A 21,399-nucleotide genomic window follows, 5' to 3' on the forward strand; every position below is an offset into this window, starting at 1 on the left:
ATTTAAAAAAATGAATCCGCCTCAACAATATAGAACTTATCTATAGTCAATTAAAACTCACCACAATCGTACAATAGGAAGCTAATTAAAAAATTTGGAAATTCTTTAATGGGTATCTAAACATTGTCGTTTTAGTGAAACCAAAGAAGGTTTTCAAGGAAGAAACTGTTTTCAAATAGTCAAAGGCTTACAGGCCAGTCAAACCAAATTAAATGGAAATTATGTGCGAATAAAACGAACAAGAAATTTAAATAAAAAAGCAAAAAAAAGTCTCAAAACCACTGCAGTTCATTTCCTTTCATGAATCGTAAAAAATCGCCTTTCTATGCCTTTTGAATTAACCAGGAAACGAAATAAATTGCGCTGCAAATAAACGTATACATGTGGCATCAGTTCCTGACGACTAATACCGATTAAGTGATCGCAACAAAATAAAAATACATAAATGGCTTGTTCTAAAGCCAATTAGATGCAAATGAGATTTTCCATGCCATAACCGGTATGGAATCGATCATTAAGTGATTGCATCTATTCGTATTGTGCTCGATTTTAGACAACACGGAATCAATCAGAGGCATTTATAGAGTTTAAATATTGTATAAATTATATGCGGATAAAATTGGCAAACCGCGGCAAACTTTTGGACATGGAAACTCCTGTTTTAAAACGACTTCTTTTCGGTCCATCGTGTTTGCAGAATTAATTCGCAAGATTCGCGGAAAACTGGTCACACGACGGTTTAATTTTTTTACTGTAGGCAGTTACTTCGGCTTCAATAATGCGAAAATATGAATCAAAAGGTGACTTACTTATTAATATTTAGAGTGATTCATAATCGATGTAATTCTTCTTGTATGGCCGATATTCGCTGATTGTTAAATAAAACATTTAATGCTAAATTTTGAAGTTGAAACTAACATTTTAAAAGCGCAAAATTAAGATTGATTGACTGAATTAATCACCTGAATTAATTGCATGTGTTTTGTAAGTGGCAAAATTTTGAATTTGTAGATAAAATCAGAAAATGTTCAAACAATGTTTGAATTCATTTTGTGGTACAGAATCTCTTTTATTTGTAAGAAGAGTTTCCATTTTCAGTCATTGTTATCCACTTTAGACAAAATTGTATTTGTTTTACGAGTATGTTTTGCGTGGAGTTTGCATTAATTGAATCAGACCCTAACGAAGTGAAGGAGTCGCTAATTTGGAGTATTGCGAAAGTTTCAGTCTATAGTTTTTTTCAATTACAATTTTCAACAATTTTTCAAATTTGCGTCCGGTTTTCTTAATGATATTTTCAGGCTGGAGTTTCGCATTTATTTCCTCTGTAACTTATGATTAATTTAATTAATTAATAGACAAATTAAAACTAAAACGTAAATAGATTCCGTCTCTTAATTGCTTGCTTACTATCCAAATGAGTTTTCACCGCCAAGAATCAAGATCTCAATTTTAAATCACTCTGAATATATATGCAAAGTAACCCAAACTTTTCAATAAACCAGCGTGCTTTCGAGACCATTCCATTGCTTAAAACTGCTGAGTTTTTTGTATTTTTTTGGCCGTTGTTGGAAAATATTTTCTGACGTTTCGGAAACACGAATGGCTTGCGTCCTCAGAAGTGTTTTTGCTTAAAAACTTACACTGGAGGTCGGAGTGCAAGATTTCAGCGAAAACATCTGAAACACTGTTAAAATCGCTATAACAATGGCCTTTCAATCGTATTCGATCTAAAATTTAGTGTCAACCACTACAGTTTTTCATGCTATTTTAGGAACTATTTCTGAAACTACTTATAGCTACGTGGGATTATCAGAAAATTGCTTTTTATTATGAGAGAATATGAGTAAAAGTATAGACTGAGTCAGGAAAAATCGCTACACACCAAAACCGTAATAACTTACGAACCCAAAAATTGTAATGAAACAAAAAGCGTTTTAAATATGATTTAATTAGAAGTAGTTAAAAAAAATTAAGCTGGAATCATTTGTTTTGACGGAAATGTTTCATTTGTTCTGTAATCCTATCCATCGTCGACTTAATGGTAGCTTTGTTGATTTGTTTGGAGGCAGAATTTCACTTTACTTTCAATTCTGGTAGGGTTTTAGCTTCTTCTCTTTTTCTTCTTTCAGTTTGGAAACCTAGAACTTGTTAATAAATCGGTGTTAATAAATGAAGTGTTTTTTTTTTCAGTTAGAAACATTATACAGAGCGTCTCGAAAAATGAGGACATGCTCTTATATAAAGTGTCAACATATGATGACCTATAAAAACCTATAAAAAAAGTTCCTATAAAAATAATCCCTTAGATCAAAATATAGACCCCTCAAAGGTGTTTTGCTAAAGTAACCTTTAAACTACTTTCTCGAATTTGATGTTTTTTTGTATAACAGATATTAGTTAGAGCCCTTGAATGAGCCTAAAATTTAATTTTTTTAATGTTTAAATTTGTCAGGAACCGAGCATTCATGCTTATATTTTTAACATCCTGTATGGTAAAGACGCAAGGCGAAGCTCAAGCTCGAAAAAGCTAGTCGTGTTTCACATCGATAAAATGGACCATTTCCCAGAAAACTTTCATTATTTAAATCAATTTTTAGTTAAAGTAAACGATTTCGAAATGAATAATTAATGATTCAACCGTTTAATTAAAAGCATCGCGTGAGTTCAACATAGATTTTATAACTCAACTTTCAGGGTTGTCTTGCTTTTTTATCGTACATAACAATATGAGCGTTAATGTGTACAATCTGGTCACTTTCGGGCAGAAATTTTACACAAAAAAATGAGTTTTAAAGGGCCTTAAAGTTATACCAAGTTTTTAAAAAGTTATTTACATGTGGAAAGGTGCTGTAAAAATAGATTGGCCATTTTCTTTTGACACCCTGTATATGAATCTGAAAAACTACGAGAAAAAGTCGAAACTACGCATCAACGTCTATAACATATTTCAGCTAATTGCACCTAAAATTACAATTATTTCACCTGTCTAAATACTCGAATTCACTGCAAGTGTTATCACTGTGTAATTAATTTCAACTATTTCCTGTTCAGTAACGTTCATTGTGGACTGTGGAGGTTTGTGCAGCTTGAATAGAATAGAATCGTGTTATGTGTGCTTAGAATTCATGCTGTAAAAAATCATCTTCCATCACACAACCCAGTCGTGAAAAACACATAATCGTGGATTATTTGGAAGTTGAGGGCCCAATTGACTACAGCGTAATTGCTAGCTGTTAGTTGGTACTTAGTGTGGTACTTTTAACAGCTACAATATCCACTATTGCTAGACCTCAAGTAGTACCTAATTATATTTACAAGAAGTCCACCAGCTAGAACTTTGCCGCCTTCACATATGGACGTGTTATTATTAATAGATGGTTTCTAAAAATAAGGTCGCAACTTATAGAAACCTACGACCACGTGGACGTTTTTTCTTTATTCCGATTACTTCTGTAGGAAAATTGTCCATTTCTCCTGGAGCTTGCGCTAAGGATGGCGCTTAATTTGTAACTCAGATTTTGAGAAGATCTTAAGAAATAAAACCCGACATGGTCATTGGCAGAAAAATGTTCAAATATGCATTTTTCCATACCATCTAGTTCCATATTGACCTCTGTGGGGTAACCTCTGGGGCATATCGGCTACATTAATGGTGTTCACACCATAAACCGTGACGTTCGGCCGTAGTTCTCCATTGAATGAAAACAAGAGCAGCACGACACAGAAATCCTCGATCGATTCGAGATAAACCATCGGCAACAGATTTACGACTTTTAGATGGTGCAAGGTGAAGATAGAATTTTCTATTATTATAATGGAGATCATAGATATGGAATCGATACGTTGTTTGGAAGCATCAAAAATGAAGCGAAGCTAACGGCCGATGGCATCAATTAAAACACCCAAGATATGAACTTCTTGAAGAGAATCTAGGAGAATGGACTGTATAGAAGATGCTTACTTATTGTTTTAAGACAATTTAAATCAAAACGGTCGGATTGGATATTAAAGTAAATTAATTTAAGAGATGCAAGAATGTTTTATGTTATTTTTAACACTCAATAGTTTTTTTCAATGGGACACTCTATATTATATTGCATTTTCCAGTTCCTAAGAATGTATATTCATATTATTTGCTATGAAAATGATCGAAAGACAGGTAGACATAACGGAGAGTAAAACAAGAAAAATAAATACAATTTAAAATAAATAATCTTTTAGGTATTAAGCTGTTTAAGAACACGACTTTGTGCTCTTGTGTATAAGATGAGTCTTGGCCTTCGATTTACGTTTCTTTCAACATTTTTTCTATTAATTTTGCAAAACTGTCTCCTTTATAACTTATTGTAAATTATGACTGCATGAGTCTTAGTGTAAATACCACCGTACGATTGATAATAGACAACTTATGAAAATGCATATCTAATCTTGTTCCGGCATGAACAGCACTTGTGTACATATTTGTGAAATTTTCGGTGAGTAATTATCTTTTTTCACAGTCTGATCCTTCATTTAAAAGAACGTTCCTATTTGCGAGACAAGCGCTACTTAGACCGCAATTTTTATTGACATTGAACTTTTCCTCCTCCAATAATTCAATTTAAAGTGTCTGCTTTTAGTCGAGGCTCCAATAAACAATAATAAAAAATTAATCAAAGAATCCTCGGCCATTTAAGACCAAATCCAATGACCAATGTCTAACAGCAATTGTGAATAATTTGTTAGATTTTCACAGCGAAATTTTCTTTCGGACATCCAAGTGATCACTGCAACATCAGTTTCTTTGCCTGTGGAGGGAAGAAAGTTTGATGTTTGCTTTTAAGTTTCACAGTTAAACTGAAATCCTTTGGAGTTATTTTTGGTAAACCCTGATGTATAAAACCAGTTTCTGTGACGGGTTCAGCTAATTGTAAGAGATTAATATTCATATTTGGGAGCATTGGGGGTTTCATATTTAAATTTTGTGCCCAAACATCGAGGTTTTCTGTTGTAACTGTTCATCTGGGATTCGGACTGGAAGAAAGCAATGTCGCTTTTCTCCGGTTCTCCGGAATAAAAATTTGAGGATTTCTTCTTCCATTCTTCTCCATACGTGTACAAGTAAGCTTTTTACTATCCAGATTATGAACCCTGAAGTTCTAGGCCGAGAGTTKAARATGGACAGCTTTCAAAGCTGATAATTTCAGTTGACGCTGTTTAGAAGAAATTTTTTTTATTGTTTTTTCGTTAATTTTCCATCCATCCAAAGATCCAATGCTGCTTTGTGGGCGATTTTGATCTTTCCACATTTTCTAAACGGTTCTACGCTTCCTTGTTCTGCTTGACTTGAAGTGCTCAACTTCATCACCCCATCATCACACTGAGCATMATCAGCAYCAAAAGTTTCCTTATTTGTCTGRTTTAGGGATTCAGAATAAGGTATTCAAAATCCGATATTTCTTTTCTAGCGMTGGRGCAATTTAATGTTTGATTTTCTTTWAAAACACGCTAAAACTTTGAAACTTTGCACTTTTGAAAACAAGTCCAAGGATAAGGAAAAGCAGACTCAATAGAGATTCTTTGGCAAGATTCCTACACAAACGCTAAGGAATTTTAACGTCATAAAAAGAGAACGATTCAGTTCTACTGCAATCAGAAACTGCACCAGAATTTCCACAGCAAAGTGGGGAAATTGAAAATAGCACAAATGCGTTTAATGTACGTTCAATTTTCAAGATTTTATCATTTTAAATGTGAATTCCTTAAAGTTAAACCATCTCATTTTCTTGCACATTTTTCTCCTCCGATATAAGCGTTCATTATAATGCGGCTATTTTTTCAGTTTTACGTATTTAAGCAGAATGAGATGCCAAACAATGTTGATTTTTGGAAATTCAGCTCAACTTTTGTTTAATTTGCTTAAATTTCTATTCTGTAGAAAAAATATGCTCATTCCCTTCAGCCCCAGGCCCAGAAGATTCGGAGATACTGTGTGTAAATATGACAAAACTATAGCAGTAAAAAACATACTGCTTATATGGGGATCGTGTTGCCAGAAAAACTTTGATTTAATGCAAATATTTCAAAACGAAATTTTACAGTATATATAGTATATAATGTGTATTTGAAAGTTATAGACTTTGTTAAAGGTTGCAAAGAAGTAGAGTTGTTTAATAAAACATTAAACTCTTGCCTGCTGCTGAATATATTGCAGTAAAAAAGCTTGATAATAAACCAAACAATTATTTTACCGATCTCGACTCAATTTCAATCTTCTAAGCTCGACCAGACAATCCTTCCCATCTGGATCAAATTTCCAAAAGAGTCCTGAAATATTTCCGACGAATTCCACTACAAATGCCCAAAGTAAACAGATTAAAACGCCGAACAGAAAAACCCCAATCGCGCATATTTATAAACCCGTGCCTAATTGCAATCCCGAAAATTCCAGGTCGTACCACATCAATCCGGGAATCTGTGCCGAATAATATTAGAAATAATAATAATAAACCGATTCATTTTTCAGAAACCGATTTCTCGCTCACTTTTACCATAACAAATGTTTAAAAATAGGCGCACCCGTACCGTTTCCTTGTTAAAATACTTCATGTCGCCACATTTTCCTGCTGTTACATATTTGTGTGTTTCACATGTCCAACTATAGGCCTTTGATACAGTTACAATCGATCTGGAATGTTGGCCATTTAAATAATAGTCAATCAGCTTCAAGAATTCGGACGATTCATGCAGAGAACACGGGAGATATTTGCAATCCAATTTCCTCTAGAGATTTTCAGAAAAATCAATTTTCTCCAACATTTTACAGCTTTCAGAGATCATTATCATCAAATAACGCAACTTTACAGCATTTACCAGTTCATACAGTGCTTTCAGCTTTGGGTGTTTCATTGCCATTGTCAAAAGCAGGCAACTTTTCAGGAAACCTTCTTAATCAGCTCGGATAATTGGGTTTTTTCGAAAAAATGCCTGCTGTAGACATTCAGTAGACAACTTGCCGATTCAACGAATTCATCAAAGGCCCTTTGCAGGTTCCGTCCACCAGCAGAGCCTGGAAACTCGGCCTGCAGTGTTCCAAACTAGGGAAAGTGAACAGCTGGACGATGACTCTTATCTGGGATATTCTACTATTACTGGGGACTTTCTGGGAACGGGCGAACAGGGCATTGCGGTTGGAATGCCCAGAGGCGCGGAGCTTCATGGAAAGGTCTTTTTCAATCTAGCCCAAACCAAGACTTCCATATAATGAACAGTGGTTTTATAGGTTCTTCTATACACTTGGAACCTGACCAATTACAAGAACATTTCCAGTAGCCAGTTGGGGTCCTACTTCGGATATTCTTTAGCGGCTGGGGATTTGGATGGGGATGGAAAGTTGGACCTGATTATTGGGGCTCCGATGCATACCGAGCCCAACACTGAAGACAAGTATGATGTGGGCCGAGTGTACGTTTTCTACCAAGGGGGCGGATTTGTAAGACTACATTTCATTTTGGTTTTAAAATAATGACCCAGATGGAATTTCAGGGAAGCTTCAACAAGTCCTCCTTTATAGAAGGGATGAATTCAAGGTCGCGCTTTGGACACAGCGTGGCTTATCTGGGGGACATGAATCAAGATGGTTTCCATGGTAAGTTATCAGAAGAATAAAAGTGAAAATTTTTTTTCCACCTTTTCCCCAATATTCCAGACTTTGCTGTTGGGGCGCCCTACGACGGAGAATTCAACCGAGGGGCTGTCTATATCTACTACGGCTCCTCGAAGGGTGTTTTGGAAAAATTCGGTCAAGTGATCTACGCGGAAGATCTCAACACTAGAAGCGGAATTCCGGTGAATACTTTCGGATTTTCCGTCACTGGAGGTTTGGATATGGATGGGAACGACTACCCCGATATGGCTGTTGGAGCCTACTTGTCCAATTCGGCCTTTTTCTTCAGGTAAAGTCCAATAATCGCAATGCCCTCACATGCTTAGCGATTTCCTTGCAGATCAAGACCAGTGGTTCGGCTGGAGGCATTTGTGCGCTTCCGCACCGAAAACAAGCAGATCGACATCAAGAACAAAAACTGCAACCTGCCCACTGGCGAAAGAGCTACTTGCACTACCATTGACTTCTGCATCAAATATGGAGGCAAAGGAATACCACAACAGATCCGTAGGTGGATGGTAATTGTTCATGAAACAATCTAACTGTTTTTGGTATTGCAGAGTTGCATGTTCAGTACATTCTTGATAGCAAAAAGTCGAATATACCGAGGATGATGTTTTTGCGAAGAGGTTCGCACACGCTGAATGATACCATCACATTGTACAAAGATAGTCAAGACACGTGCCAAACTGAGGAAATTTACATTAAGGTATCTAGGGGGTGTTTGATTATAATTGGCGGAAACTATTTTCCAAAATAAAAAAAATCTTACGTGCAAAACGCAAAAAACTAGAGGGCATAAGTGGAAGGTATTCTCGCTAAAACAAGTCAAGGAGGGTTAAACCAGTCGAATGATCTGGCCAGTTCGCTCGTCTTCAACAGCCAAGTCTTCATAAAGTGGTTCAGAATCTTCTAGCTTACCTACTTTCTACTTCTAACTTATTTTCTTCAAATTCGGTTTGAAGTCTAAGAGATTGGCAGTCTAAAGCCCCGTAAAATGATGTGTGAAAAATGTCCGAGCCGCTCAAGCTGAATATATAGAACACACCCGCAAGTACAAGAATGCTTGTAAATAGAATAAGAAACTGACTCAATTCAAACTGCTAGTTAACCATTTTTGTGCAAACAAAACATTTCTTTGAATAACTTCCAAATTCTTTGTCCATTTTACTAATCAGAAGTAATGCTTTTTTAAGTAAATATTTATTGCAAAACTGAAATGTCGGTTTTAAGGCAATACTTGCATTATAATTATAGATAAAACCATTATTCTATTGTCTAGCTTAACAGCATCCAGTTCTGAGTGAAGGACGTATTTCCATCCTGATCGATCAACTGATATCAGAACAAAGCTGAATGAAACATAGGGTCATAATTGAATTGGGTCAGGGGTGGATTAATTGTTTGGGCGCTTCGATTGCCAGATATAAATCCACTTGATTTTCTATCCCGAAAGCCATGTGAAAGAAATCGTTCATCCAAGAGAACGAGTCTTAGAACGCATTGAAACATAATTTGCTCCAATAGAGCTAGTCATCAGATCAGCAAAAACTCTCAAAATTAAATTTTTCATCACTAAACGTCTAAGTCGCGAATCGAACACATACACACAGAGACACTTTGGTTGCAAATAGTACTGAAACTGTTTTGAAGAACAACACAGAAACTTTTGTGGACTGTTATTTCGGTATAGTAATCCAATAATTTACTAGATATTTTGCCCAACACCTTGAAAATTCTACTTCGTTTAAGGTAATATTCTCGTATGCTTTTTTAGAACGACATTCGCGATAAATTAACACCCCTCGAAGCGGAAGTCAAGTATTTCATGATCCAAGAAGAGGACGCGTTTGACTATAGACGCATGCGAAATCCGCAATCTCAGTTAAAACCCGTCTTGGACTTGAACTTGCCGCCCTCCAGAAAGGATTCGATCATCATCCAGAAGAATTGCGGCCATGACAATATTTGCATTCCCAACCTGCACATCAACATCACCAAGTGAGAACAACATCGCATCAGAACCTCAAGGAGATTTTTCTAAATAATATACTTCTTTTGCAGGAACGTGGAAAAGTACCTGTTAGACTCCAAAACTAACTTGGAGTTCGATATTATTGTTTCCAATTTGGGAGAGGATTCTTTTGAAACCACTCTCGAGCTAAGCTATCCGGAAGGAGTGCACTACAAGAAAACTGAAGTGAAAGACGATGTGCTTGGAATATTGTGCAGCCCTGGATTAAAGCGAACGCTCACTTGTGAAATCGGCAATCCTTTACCAGCTCGAAAGATTGTGAGCGGCGTTTTTTTTTAAATATTTTTTTTATTGATTCTCGCCGTTTTTAGGCTTCTTTCAGGATGATTTTTGTGCCCTACCATACGCAGGGTATTCCTCCCACTTATGAATTTGATGTGCATGTGAACAGCACCAACCCAGAATCCAATGACACGTTACAGGACAATTACAGTCGCATTACCATTGATATTTGGGTTGATTCTGCATTGGATGTTAGTGGGTAAGCATAAGGAAAATATCAAAGAAAATAACAGTTCAACAGCACTTTAAAATATTTTTAGGGATTTTTTCCAATTTTGTTTTACCCTGCATAAATAGAAACGAATAAAAAATGTTTTGAAGAAATGGAAGACCTATATCGAACCGGCGGGTTAGAAATCAAATAAACACTTTTTTTAAGTTATAGTTCTTTTGAATAGCCTTGAAGGTTGCACAGAAATTTTGGCAAATTCTAAATGTTCAATCAAAAACTGAATGTCCGTTTTAAAATAATAAATTTTCAGTTAATTTCCGCACAACTAATACATCAAACTGTGTTGCAACTCGCTGTTGTGTCGAGTCCTTCGGGTAAAACATTGGTTTGGATGCAAAACCATACTCAAAATGTCCATACTGATCAGTTTTGATAAAAGTCAATGTTTTTCCTAAAAAGCTCGGCACAACAGATACATTGAACAATGTTGGATGACGATTCTGGGACACAAAAACACACACAAAATGTGCCGATTAATCAGCTTTGTCCAAAAGCAGCCCGAAAGGATCGGCACAACAAATACCTTGAATATTGTTGGATGACAATTTTGCGCCGAGCTCTTCGGATAAGACACTCGCTAGGACGCAAACCAGACTCAAAATGTGCGGATTGATCAGTTTTTGTCAAAAATCAGTCGCGTGCTCAAAGGGCTCGGCACAGCAGACCCCTTGAAGAATGTTGGATGACAAAATTTGTGTCGAGCCCTCCGGGTAAGACACTGATTTAGACGCAAAACAGACTCCTGAAAATGTGCGGATTGATCAGTTTTTGTCAAAAATCACTCTCGTGGTCGAAGGGTTCAGCACATCAGACACGTTGAATAATGTTGGATGACAATTTTGTGCCGCGGCCTCTGGGTAAGACACTGATTTGGACGCAAAACACACTCAAAATGTGCGGATTGATCAGTTTTTGTCAAAAATCAGTTTCGTGGTCGAAGGGCTCGGCACAACAGACACCTTGAATAATGTTGGATGACAATTTTGTGCCGCGGCCTCTGGGTAAGACACTGATTTGGACGCAAAACACACTCAAAATGTACGTATTGATCAGTTTTTGTCAAAAATCAGTCTCGTGCACGAAGGGCTCGGCACATTTTGGGCTTTTGGACTTTTTTCGAGGCCTCCGAGTGCTTCTTAGGGCCCATAAATATGCTTGCATTGATTGCACCCTTGCACCTACATTTCACACATGACTGATTGTAATTAAATTTGTTTAATAGAGTGTCTATTCCGCAAGAAATCTACCTATCAAATACCACCCAATATTCGTCGGAAACCATTGAAAGAGAGTCTGAAATCGGGCCACAAGTTACCCACCTGTACACGTTGACGAATAAAGGTCCTGCCACTATCAACGAAGCCGAAATGTACTTCCTATGGCCGTGGCAAACTTTGGCAGGTAAATTCCGGTTTTTGAGATCAATTTACAAGGATGAAATATTTAATCTATATATTAAATGATGACCCTTTATGTGGTTTAAGGTGATGATCTGCTGTATTTACTGGAACAGCCCCACGTCCCCGAAGGGGTCACATGCGACATTCCCGCTCCAGCTAATTACAAAAATTACCAGGTAGGTTCCATAAAGAGTCGCATGGGAAGTTGAGTAGAAAAATATGAATCATTGGTCCCAGGCTCCTCTTTGTTTTCTCCTAAACCTCGACCTTTCACCTCTTCTTTCCTTGCAAGATCGATCGTACACGTAAAGCGCTTAATGCTCAATTGTGCCTGTTTGCTTTTCAGTTAGACTACAATCCAAAATCCGTCTGGGAGCGGCTGCAGATTGACTCTTCCAGCCGTGACATGGCGTCACATTATGATGGAGTTAAAGTGGAAACTGGCCGCAATATTACAGGTAGGATTTTCACAATGAATGTGGAACCTGCTCAGAGCACCGTGATGGATTTTAGCTGTGACTAGCGTTTCCGAGAGCACAATTGAGACGAGCAGACTGAACGAGCAGATTAAGAATTCCGGTGGTGATAGCTCAAAAACGTTCGAGGAGCGGCAGAATCAACCGAATGCAGAGGAGCAGCAGGGAGTAGAGATCTGGGGTCAGGACGCAGGTCTGGACTCTGATGGCACAATAAACAGAGCAGGACAAACAGTATACCGAAAATCCGAATGGCACACGCTAGTGGTGGACGGGAAGCCACAAACGGTCTGGACCAACGTTACCACTGTTAAGGACGCCAGTGGCAAGATTATCAAGACGTTTTACTCCACGGACAATTCTGGGCGTGAGGACAGCTTTGGGCAAAACCGAGGTTGGTGCAACTTCCTCAAATTCCTGCAGGAAAATAAATTAAGCACCTATTCCAGACGGAAGTGGCCTCAAATCCAAGCACAAAAAACCATCGATAGTTTACAGCTCTTCTGGGGCAGGAAACTCGAGTAGTGGCATGGAAAATCTGTCGATAACTGCAGGATCTGTTAAAGCTGAGGGAACCCAAGAGGAAACTGTGCAACGAAAAACCAGCAGTACGTTTACTTACTAAAGCACCTAATTTTTATTAGGGGCGAAGAGGGTGCATGTTTCTAAAATCCTGTTTGCTCTTAGGTCAGCAGTCTAGTGGAGGGTCCAGCGGATCTACTAACGAGGACAGGTTAATAGAAGAAGAAAGTTACACGGTGGGAGGTGGAGCACGCGAAGGAGGCGCCACAACGCCCTCGTACATCGAAGGGCATCGCATTAGGTATAATAGGCACCTACTTGATAATAAACTGCTAACTGATATATGAAAACAAACAGGCAGGGAGCGCAGGAAACTGCTTCCACTGTGTCTGCATCTCTAGACCGAGAGCGAGCCAATGAGGCTCGCTTGCAATATGAGCAAAAACGACAGTACGCGGAACGGATCCGTTTGCAGGAGGAACGGCGCAGAAAACTCGAAGAGCAACAACAGGCAGGTAGGGGTGATTCTGCCACAAATACATGAACTGGAAACAATCCATGCAAATCGCTTTCTAGGCAAGAACGTGGTGGTGAGTGCAGATGAGGAGCGCGAACAATACCAGCGGCGTCGGAAGCAGGAAGAAGAAGAAAGACGACGCCAACAGGAGCAACTGGAGCGCGCTAATAAAGCAAGGGAACAGGAAGAAAGGGCGCGCCAGCTAGCTTACAACGAGCAAGTGAGGAGGCAGGAAGCGCAACGGATGGAGGAAGAACGAAGAAGGCAGCAGCTGGAAGCCCAGCGCTCCCGGCAATATACACCAGTAGAGCAAGACAGTCGGAGGTTGGTTGAAAACTCGCACTCCAAGACTATATTTATATTTGATGTGGTTTAGGCTTCAGCAACAAAGGGAAGAAGCATGGCGTAAGGAGCATGAAGAAAGACGCCAACAACAAATCAGGCAGAGGGAGGAGGAAGAGAGACGTAGACAACAAGAAGACCAAGAAACTCGACGCCTGGAAGCGGAACGCAGGCGACAGTGGCAGCAAGTGAGTTGATTATTTAATAAAAAGAATAATGACCACTTTTATTTCAGAACGATGTTATTTGTGATGCGTTTAATGATGCACTCCTTGACATTTTTCGGCCAGAAAATCAGAATTGCCCATAATTTTTTCACTTCGCAGAAAATTAGTAGTCTGTAAACTAGGCCTGGGTGACATCGTTACGTGCAAGTTGCGCTTTTGAGGTGATGAGTTGCAAGTCATTAACCGATGGATTCTACTCATTTAAAGTGGATTAAAGCTTTACGAGACCCGGGACTGACTGGAATTTTAAGATGAGAGCCGCTCTCTGAGTTAATGAGTTTTACCTGATTGGTTGATGAGTTCCTAGAGTAAACTCATTGCCGATGGGAAAAGTTTAATATATAACAAAAAAAGCCATCAACATGGATTTTGCGCATACGATTGCTTGAAACTATTTGCTTTAAAACGGGGAAAAATTTTGCTTAAAACTTTGAACCTGCCATGTCCAAGCCGACCTAGAATGTTGTGAAACTTCATCTTCAGAAACCTTTAAATATGTCCTCTATAAGTTTTTCGTCATTTTTGTAGGGCTCCAGTGAGGGTCGATCGCAATCTGGATACTTCGATGAGCGCAACGAGCAATCGGGAGCTGCAAGATCCGGAAGCCCTCCTCGCGTATTGGTAAATCACACTTGGACTGTTGAGGGCACGGCTTCTCTAGATGACATTGACCCAGCTGCAGGAGGCCAAATAAATTTCGGACAGAATGCCGCTTCCGGTAATAACTTCCGCACACAGACTATTGATTTGGGGATGGTGGGACGTGGCGGAGCACCTGCAGGTACGTAAAAAAGTCCTAATTTGCCAGAGTGAAAGCATGGGAATTCTACAGATGCTTCAAGACAGAATGTGGAGTGGACGAGCAGCGGCCAGCGGACCCGAGGAGGGACATTCTCCGGCAGTTTGGAAGGAGGCGTATCAGACCACAACGAGTACGAGTCTGAATGGGAGAGGCGCAACTGGGAGGGCGCCCAGCCAAGGGACATGGACACCGGGACGCATCGAGGAAAACGACAGGTTGGAACGACATTAACTAGCCCGACAATTCCTAAGAAAAAACGGTTTTTGTAGGTTCCAGATATTGATCCTGATATTGACGACATTCTGCGGTGTAGCGCCACCAAGTGCTTCTACATGAGGTGTGTGGTTGGCACACTGAAGAAGGACGAATTTATTTCGATTGCTTTGAGATCGCGACTGAACGTTCGGGCTGTAAGGCAGGTTAGTACAATGAAACCCACCCTATTTCTTGTTCAGTTATATGAAAAGTTGGCGTCAGATCTTTTAAGAGCTTACTAAAGCTGGTTTGGTGTTCTTTTTAGCTAAGTAGCACCCAATCAGTCAAATTGTCCTCGATGATGGTAGCCAGAATAACCAAGCTCCCTTACATCGGCAAACCGAAAGAACAGGTCCTTCACAGTCATGAAATATTTACCGATATTCCTGCAGGGGAGCAGGAGCTTACACCAAAAGTGGTGCCTCTGTGGATCATCCTGCTCTCGGCCATAGCGGGCACTTTGATCCTGCTGCTAGTCATTTTATTATTGTATAAGGTAAGAATCATATGGATCTTTTACGGAAATGACCATAAAACTTCTGCATTAATACCCGAAGATCGGGTTTCCTAAATACACACGAATTTAGAAGTGATAACCCTTTAAACTTTTTCATCAACATTTTTTACTTATATTGCATGTGTAGAAGACAAGACTGTAGAGAGAGAGACTTTTTTAAATGAAATTTTGGAGTAAACTTGCACCTAAATGCCTGATATTTAAATTTCGTGGGGTGACTTTTTGGGTCAAATCTACCAGAATTTACTCGCGCACGTTGTGAATCGAGTTTGCAGTTCTCCGTACAATGGTATAAAAACGGGGTTAAACGTTTCTTTGATTTTGCAATTAAAAAAAAACCAACCAAAACTAGACTCTTGACTTTTTTGACAAAAAAACATAAAACTGGAACCCAAATTTCCATATCTGAAGCGGTTCTTTAGAGAAAGCTTCAAAATGAGCGTGTTGTAAAAATAAAAACCCGCCCAAAATATTCCCAGAGTTTAAAAATGAACTACAAAAGAACCAATCGATAATACCAAAGCCACCCTACGAGTCAGTTGATGAACACGGGACTAAAAGTTCTACATTCACATGGTAACCAGGGGCTAAGCTAAGCTTACCGAAAGCTGCATAGTGCCACCTGGAGAGAAGGAAGAAAATGTGTTTAGTACAGCGGGAAATCTGTCMAAAGCAAAAAAWTTTTAAATTCAGCRAAGCARAGAGAGGGAAATATAAATAATMTTTAAAACTTCAATTGCTTGTCGRAAAACWACACTCAGTTGAAGCTAAAAGATTTATAGATTAGAGATCGTTCTTACCAGCTTTCTGCAAGCTGGTACCCCATCCTCCATTTTCYTCCTATTCACCCCCAAAAAGTTYACTACACTTTCACAAACTACCGCACTTGCCATAAGGGCCTCAATAATTCTATATTTCCCATCTAAGAACGCAATTCGCACGACACTGTCGGTAACAAACTGAATAGACTTTTTCGGAAAACAAGGCACCGAARTACACAATAACCATGATGATTTAATCTKTTTTGTTCGCCCTYTCTATGATCTCAAGGACAGTCAAGAAGGACAAATTTCACGTTCCAACTTAACGAAAGTCAACAACAGCTMAACTTAATAAATCAAATTAATTTTAAATTTGGAGCCATTTATTTTTCTATGAATGTCAGTCATCTCCAGTGATTAATGCACAACGCCAAAACTAAAACTAATTAMCGAATTAATTTTGTTTTTCTAAAATTATAGARTAAACTCACGTAAAAACTTAAAAAATCACTTAAAAATAAAACCGTTGCTCAACTACCGAGTGATAATAGAAACCAACTAAATTTCAACTAATTAAAAATGTCCTTTAAATGTCTGATWTCAAGAATTAAGCTCCAAYGTAAATTTGAATTATATWTTTTTATTATATCTTCTAGTTATAATAATATTAGTATAATCATCTTCTWTTTTGGTATTACATTTTTTTCAGTACKAACTGGCTTATTCATGGTTTCAGGTGCTWGTCCCAAATATCATGCCTTAACACTTTGGCTTARTCACTGRAWTGTGTCATAATWAATKTAAATGWAATTCMAKTGCATTATAAATCACACAAAATACTAATTTCGTATTCAAAATTCGTCTKWTGTTTCAAGATTGAAAATTTCTTGTGAACTAACCAAAAGCTCAACCGKRGCMRAATTCACACTATAACCAAGCTAGAATACTTTKSYYTAWTMATSTGGAATTTSTGMWTWWTTCAMWTTTWMWTGAATATTYRAYYRMAWAATATRRTSACCTTATTTYAASCTGTTAAAATTCCAGWCACGGGCCTCGTAARCCTTTAATCCGATCCTATATAAAAGACAGTGWTACCCATGCCTAWCAACAATTAAAACAACCACGCGGCTAAAAGGCGTTAAATGCAAAAGAACAGAGGSTTATCATGAGTCGAGTTAAACAGAATCTTAAACTTAGTGCCTCATAACTTGTTGTTKAACACGTTGAAGTAGAAAATTTAGGCGTAAAGAAATATCYARAAGCTCTWRCSRRKRKKMTTCTCGCTAACGGATRTTTTGGACGAGTTGCAAGCAAAAAAGCCTTGGCTCAGTGAAGAAAATACGTATTTCTGTAAACAGTTTGGCTTGAATTTTTTTTAAAGGATGAAGGTTTTTGAAGGTATGTAATATTTTGCAATAAGTCAAAGTCCAACATGTTTGGCAGGGATGGACGACTAATGGTGAGGCGCAATCCAAATGAAGAACTTCGAAATAAAATGTGTGTGCAATAGTCAAGTGTATTTCCTCAGTTGGTGTCGGCGCGTTGGATTTTATTGATAAACTATTAAACAAAAAGGATTATTCAAATATCTTGAAAAATAGTTTATTACAAAGTGCGTCTAAAATGGAAATAAGGGCGAGTGCAGCGCAATGATCGAGAACAATAGTGCTAGGATTGCGCAAGAATCTTGCTTCATGCTTTATTACTGACGAAAAGTAGCTAAAACACCTGCCTAATCTCCGGATTTGAATCCTGTAGAAAATGTTGGCCCTACATTAAAACTAAACTTCAACAGGATAATATTACTAACAAAACTCATTTTGCAAAACATTTCATTGGAAGAGTGAGACAAAATTGATAGAAAGTTAGAAAACGTTTAACATCTGTGTTAGAACAAAAAGTTGGCCACAACAAATATTAATCTTCAATTTTGGTGCTCTAATTGTTCTTACTTGACAAAATGTAATAAATCCTCAAATATGTCTGTGGTGCAATAAAATGCACTTATTTCTTTTCTATTTGGTTCCTTTGTTAATAAAATATTGTGCCATAAAAATGCCAGAAATACATAACATGCACTTCTTGTTCGTGGGGAAATACATCATGGGGGCACGGGGTGTAATTTTTGTTATCACTATATTTAGATTTTACAGCATATTTAAAGGTAAATCAAGCAGAAATAAATTGTGCTTTTTATTTCTAGTGTGGCTTCTTCAAGCGAAAACGACCATCCTCAGCTCCCGAAAGACAGCCATTGAGGACCAACGGGTACCATCCCAGTGACTAAAATTCCCAACAACTATTAGTGGGTCAGTTTTGTGAAAAAAGAAACACTGCTATTTCCACGAACGCGATGCCGCAGTGATTGTTAAAGATCTAACAAGCCAACTAATAACTTAATACGTGTTTAGTCAATTAAATCTTACATAGACTGACTGTTCCGGTGGAAAAAGCGTAGGAAAATGGTGCCAGACGATAGTCTAACTAGTAATAAAAACGGCCTCGACTAAAATGAGAATACGCTTATTTTAACTTAAATTAATGCTGCTTGAGCCTCTAGGACTATTATTTCGCAAATGTTTGCGGTACTGAGTGCAAGGGAGCCGAGCTGAGTCTCAGTCATTTTAGTCACCCCCCAATTGGAGATAATTGATTTATATGACCTCCCCCCCGGTTAATTGTTGTAAAGTTGTGAGTCTATTTATTGAATATTAGGAAATAAGGATTAGTCCGTCAATATCATCCCATTAAAGTCCACTAAACTTAATCAAGTAACTTATTAACGCAATTAGATTTTTAAATTGAAACGCCAAATAGGGTCAGAATTGAGGCAGATACTGCAAATAAAATGATTACTGGCTGCTGCTGGCTGGTTTAAGTCAAGCAAAAGTTGCATAATTACAAGTTGTAAACGATAACAAACTTTCTTTTTTGCAGCCCAATTTTATGCAGTAGCTTTACATTTCAACTCGATATTTTGTCTTTAAAACACCGTTATCGAATTTTTGAATAAACTTTGTAGAGCTTCAAGTATGTTCACAGCTAAATCATGTTTCATTGGCTTAAATAGCAATAAAGCATCTACTGTAATCAAACTTTGTAATATAGACAGAAATGCTCTCTTTGACTAGATTTTGATCTAAAATTGTATAAATCAGTCGCAATTAAATTTCTGACCTAAACAACATGCAATCAATAAGTGGCCTTATGGAACGGAGCGCGCCTCCTGCCCAAACGAAGAAATAATGTATAATACTTGTTAAAAACGTTGATTCTAGTAGTTTTAACAATGTCTGTGAATAAACTTAAATTATTGTTATACCCCGGTAGTTTTACTTGAGGAAAACACCTGTCGGCTACTATTAAAAAATGTATTATATTAACGTTAAAAAAATTACAATTAGGTACAAATTAACAAAACCTGCAAGAGAGTTCGTCGGTTTAGGCCACTGAAGAGAATTCAGGGTGGGCGAGAAGTTCAGATGCATGACCACATGTTCGTTTTATGCCAAAATATTTAAACACGAACTGGAGGCATTGCAGGTGAACTTCCAAAGCTGTGGGGCGGCACAAAACAGAAAATTCCATCAGCTGAGTCAACATGCAGCAAGTTATATACAAATCGTTTCAAAAATATCGATAAATCCACATTTGACAACAATTATTATTATTATTATTATTATCTACTATAGGAGTTTTAACAATTCAATATATTCTTCGTCGGAACTTTACACATGGAGAAGGTACTTGGGGCTGAAATAGCCCCCAGTGAAAAACCAGGCTGCAGTTTAGGTCGCTGAAAAGGGGGCCAAACAAGTACTATTTTCACTAAAATACATATTAAACCTAACTTCCTACCTCATCACAATAAAACGTCGGGCTGCACGAGTCTACATCATGCAAAATTCATTCTATAAAAAATTGCACCAATACCGGCTCTGATTTTAATTAAAAATACTGTTGTATTTAGGACAGTGGCGGCTCGTCATAAGGAGCAAAGCGGACAAATACTAATCACATCTAAAGATTTCGGATGTGCAAAACTGTATAACCAATTGAAAAGTTTCGAAACTAGTTTGCAAATTCGGGTGCATTCTTTTCGATTTCAACGTTGTGTTTTGGGATTATTCGTCCATTTGACGAGGAAGAGCTTATGCTTTATTATGCTTAGGCTTTATCCTCAGCAATTTTAGGGTTATAAGCGTACAAACAAGTGTCTTTGTCCCACTGAACACGTTCATAATAAAATAGCTGAGCATCACTCTTAAAATATTTAAGTTCATACATGAACTATTGGAAGACGTTTAAAACAGAATCGCCCATTTTTGGGAGTAGTTAGTGAAAATRAAAGAGAATCCCAATGAGTGTTCGCCCAGATGACCGGATATTGGTCCTTCAGATTTTTTCAGATCTTTAACAATACGAGAAAGAARTTTTTATTCGAGGATTTTGCACCTTTGGGAATTTSATGAATTTTCAAAGTGGATCTTCAGAGTCTCGTTTTGATTCAGATTCGTTCTGCGAAGCAATTGAATTGCACGCAGTTTAATTGCAAAAAATCGAGTCTACCTTCGCATACAATCCCATTTTTGCGTGTTCTTTCTATGAACTTTAAGAAATGTTGAAGTGCGGCTTCAAAATGTTGTTTTGATTCATATTTGTTCTGCGTCGTCTTTTTGAAAATATCGGTTTTGCCAAACCGGACAATATAGAAGGTTGGTTTACACGCAGATTAATAGCCAGTAATCGGCGTTAAACTCGCACGAAGTCCCATTTTTCTTCTCCTTTGTGTGAAATTTCCAATGAGGCTTTAAAGTATTGATTTGATCCATATTTCGTTCTGTATCGTCTCTTTGAAAATCTCAGTTCTTCCAATTTGCAGTTTGCACACAGATTAATAGCCAGTAATTGGCTCTAAATTCGCACATTTGCTTCTTCTTTGTGACAGAGCTTAACAAAATTAAAAAAAAAAATGTTTTTTTGATTTTGATGTGTTCTGCGAAAGTTTTTTTTTTATAAGTTCTTCCATACCTGACAATGTAGAAATTATGTTTGTTTACATGCAGATTAATAGCGAATAATCGGGTCTAAATTCGAACAGTCTCACTTTTAATTCTCCTTTGACTTAAAAGAAGTTTCAAAATTCGGCATGAAAGCTATACAATGTAGAATAGTTGAAAGCTATACAATGTACATGTAGACAATGTAGAATGTTGTTTTGCACCCAGTTTAATAGCCAAAAATATACTCGAAATTCGTCCCACTTTTGATTCTTCTTTGTACGAACTTTAAACAAATTTTCCAAGCGAGGTCTGAAAATATTATTTTAATTCATATTTGTTATGTATGGTCTTTTTGAAAATGTCGGTTCTTCGAAAGCTGA

At 37.7% G+C, this 21,399-nt stretch overlaps 1 protein-coding gene across 1 annotated transcript; it reads left to right on the forward strand.

Annotated features, from left to right (window-relative positions):
* Positions 1-6,934: 6,934 nt before the first annotated feature.
* On the forward strand, positions 6,935-19,337 carry LOC125504572 (integrin alpha-PS2-like; the record flags this gene model as incomplete). The annotated part of the gene is made up of 23 exons (XM_048666778.1): positions 6,935-7,207; positions 7,265-7,474; positions 7,528-7,630; positions 7,691-7,937; positions 7,989-8,155; positions 8,209-8,357; positions 9,426-9,649; positions 9,713-9,941; positions 9,995-10,164; positions 11,420-11,598; positions 11,682-11,773; positions 11,944-12,055; positions 12,111-12,467; positions 12,523-12,681; positions 12,761-12,896; positions 12,953-13,110; positions 13,172-13,436; positions 13,489-13,642; positions 14,210-14,462; positions 14,514-14,698; positions 14,753-14,902; positions 15,004-15,234; positions 18,220-19,337. Coding segments are annotated over 23 exons (4,287 nt in total), but the record flags the coding sequence as incomplete, so codon positions are not given.
* Between the last annotated feature and the right edge of the window lie 2,062 nt (positions 19,338-21,399).

This window comes from Dendroctonus ponderosae, unplaced genomic scaffold (genome assembly GCF_020466585.1).
Source record: "Dendroctonus ponderosae isolate FM_Combo_2020 unplaced genomic scaffold, Dpon_F_20191213v2 Dpon_F_20191213_5, whole genome shotgun sequence".
Taxonomy (NCBI): Eukaryota; Metazoa; Arthropoda; class Insecta; order Coleoptera; family Curculionidae; genus Dendroctonus; species Dendroctonus ponderosae.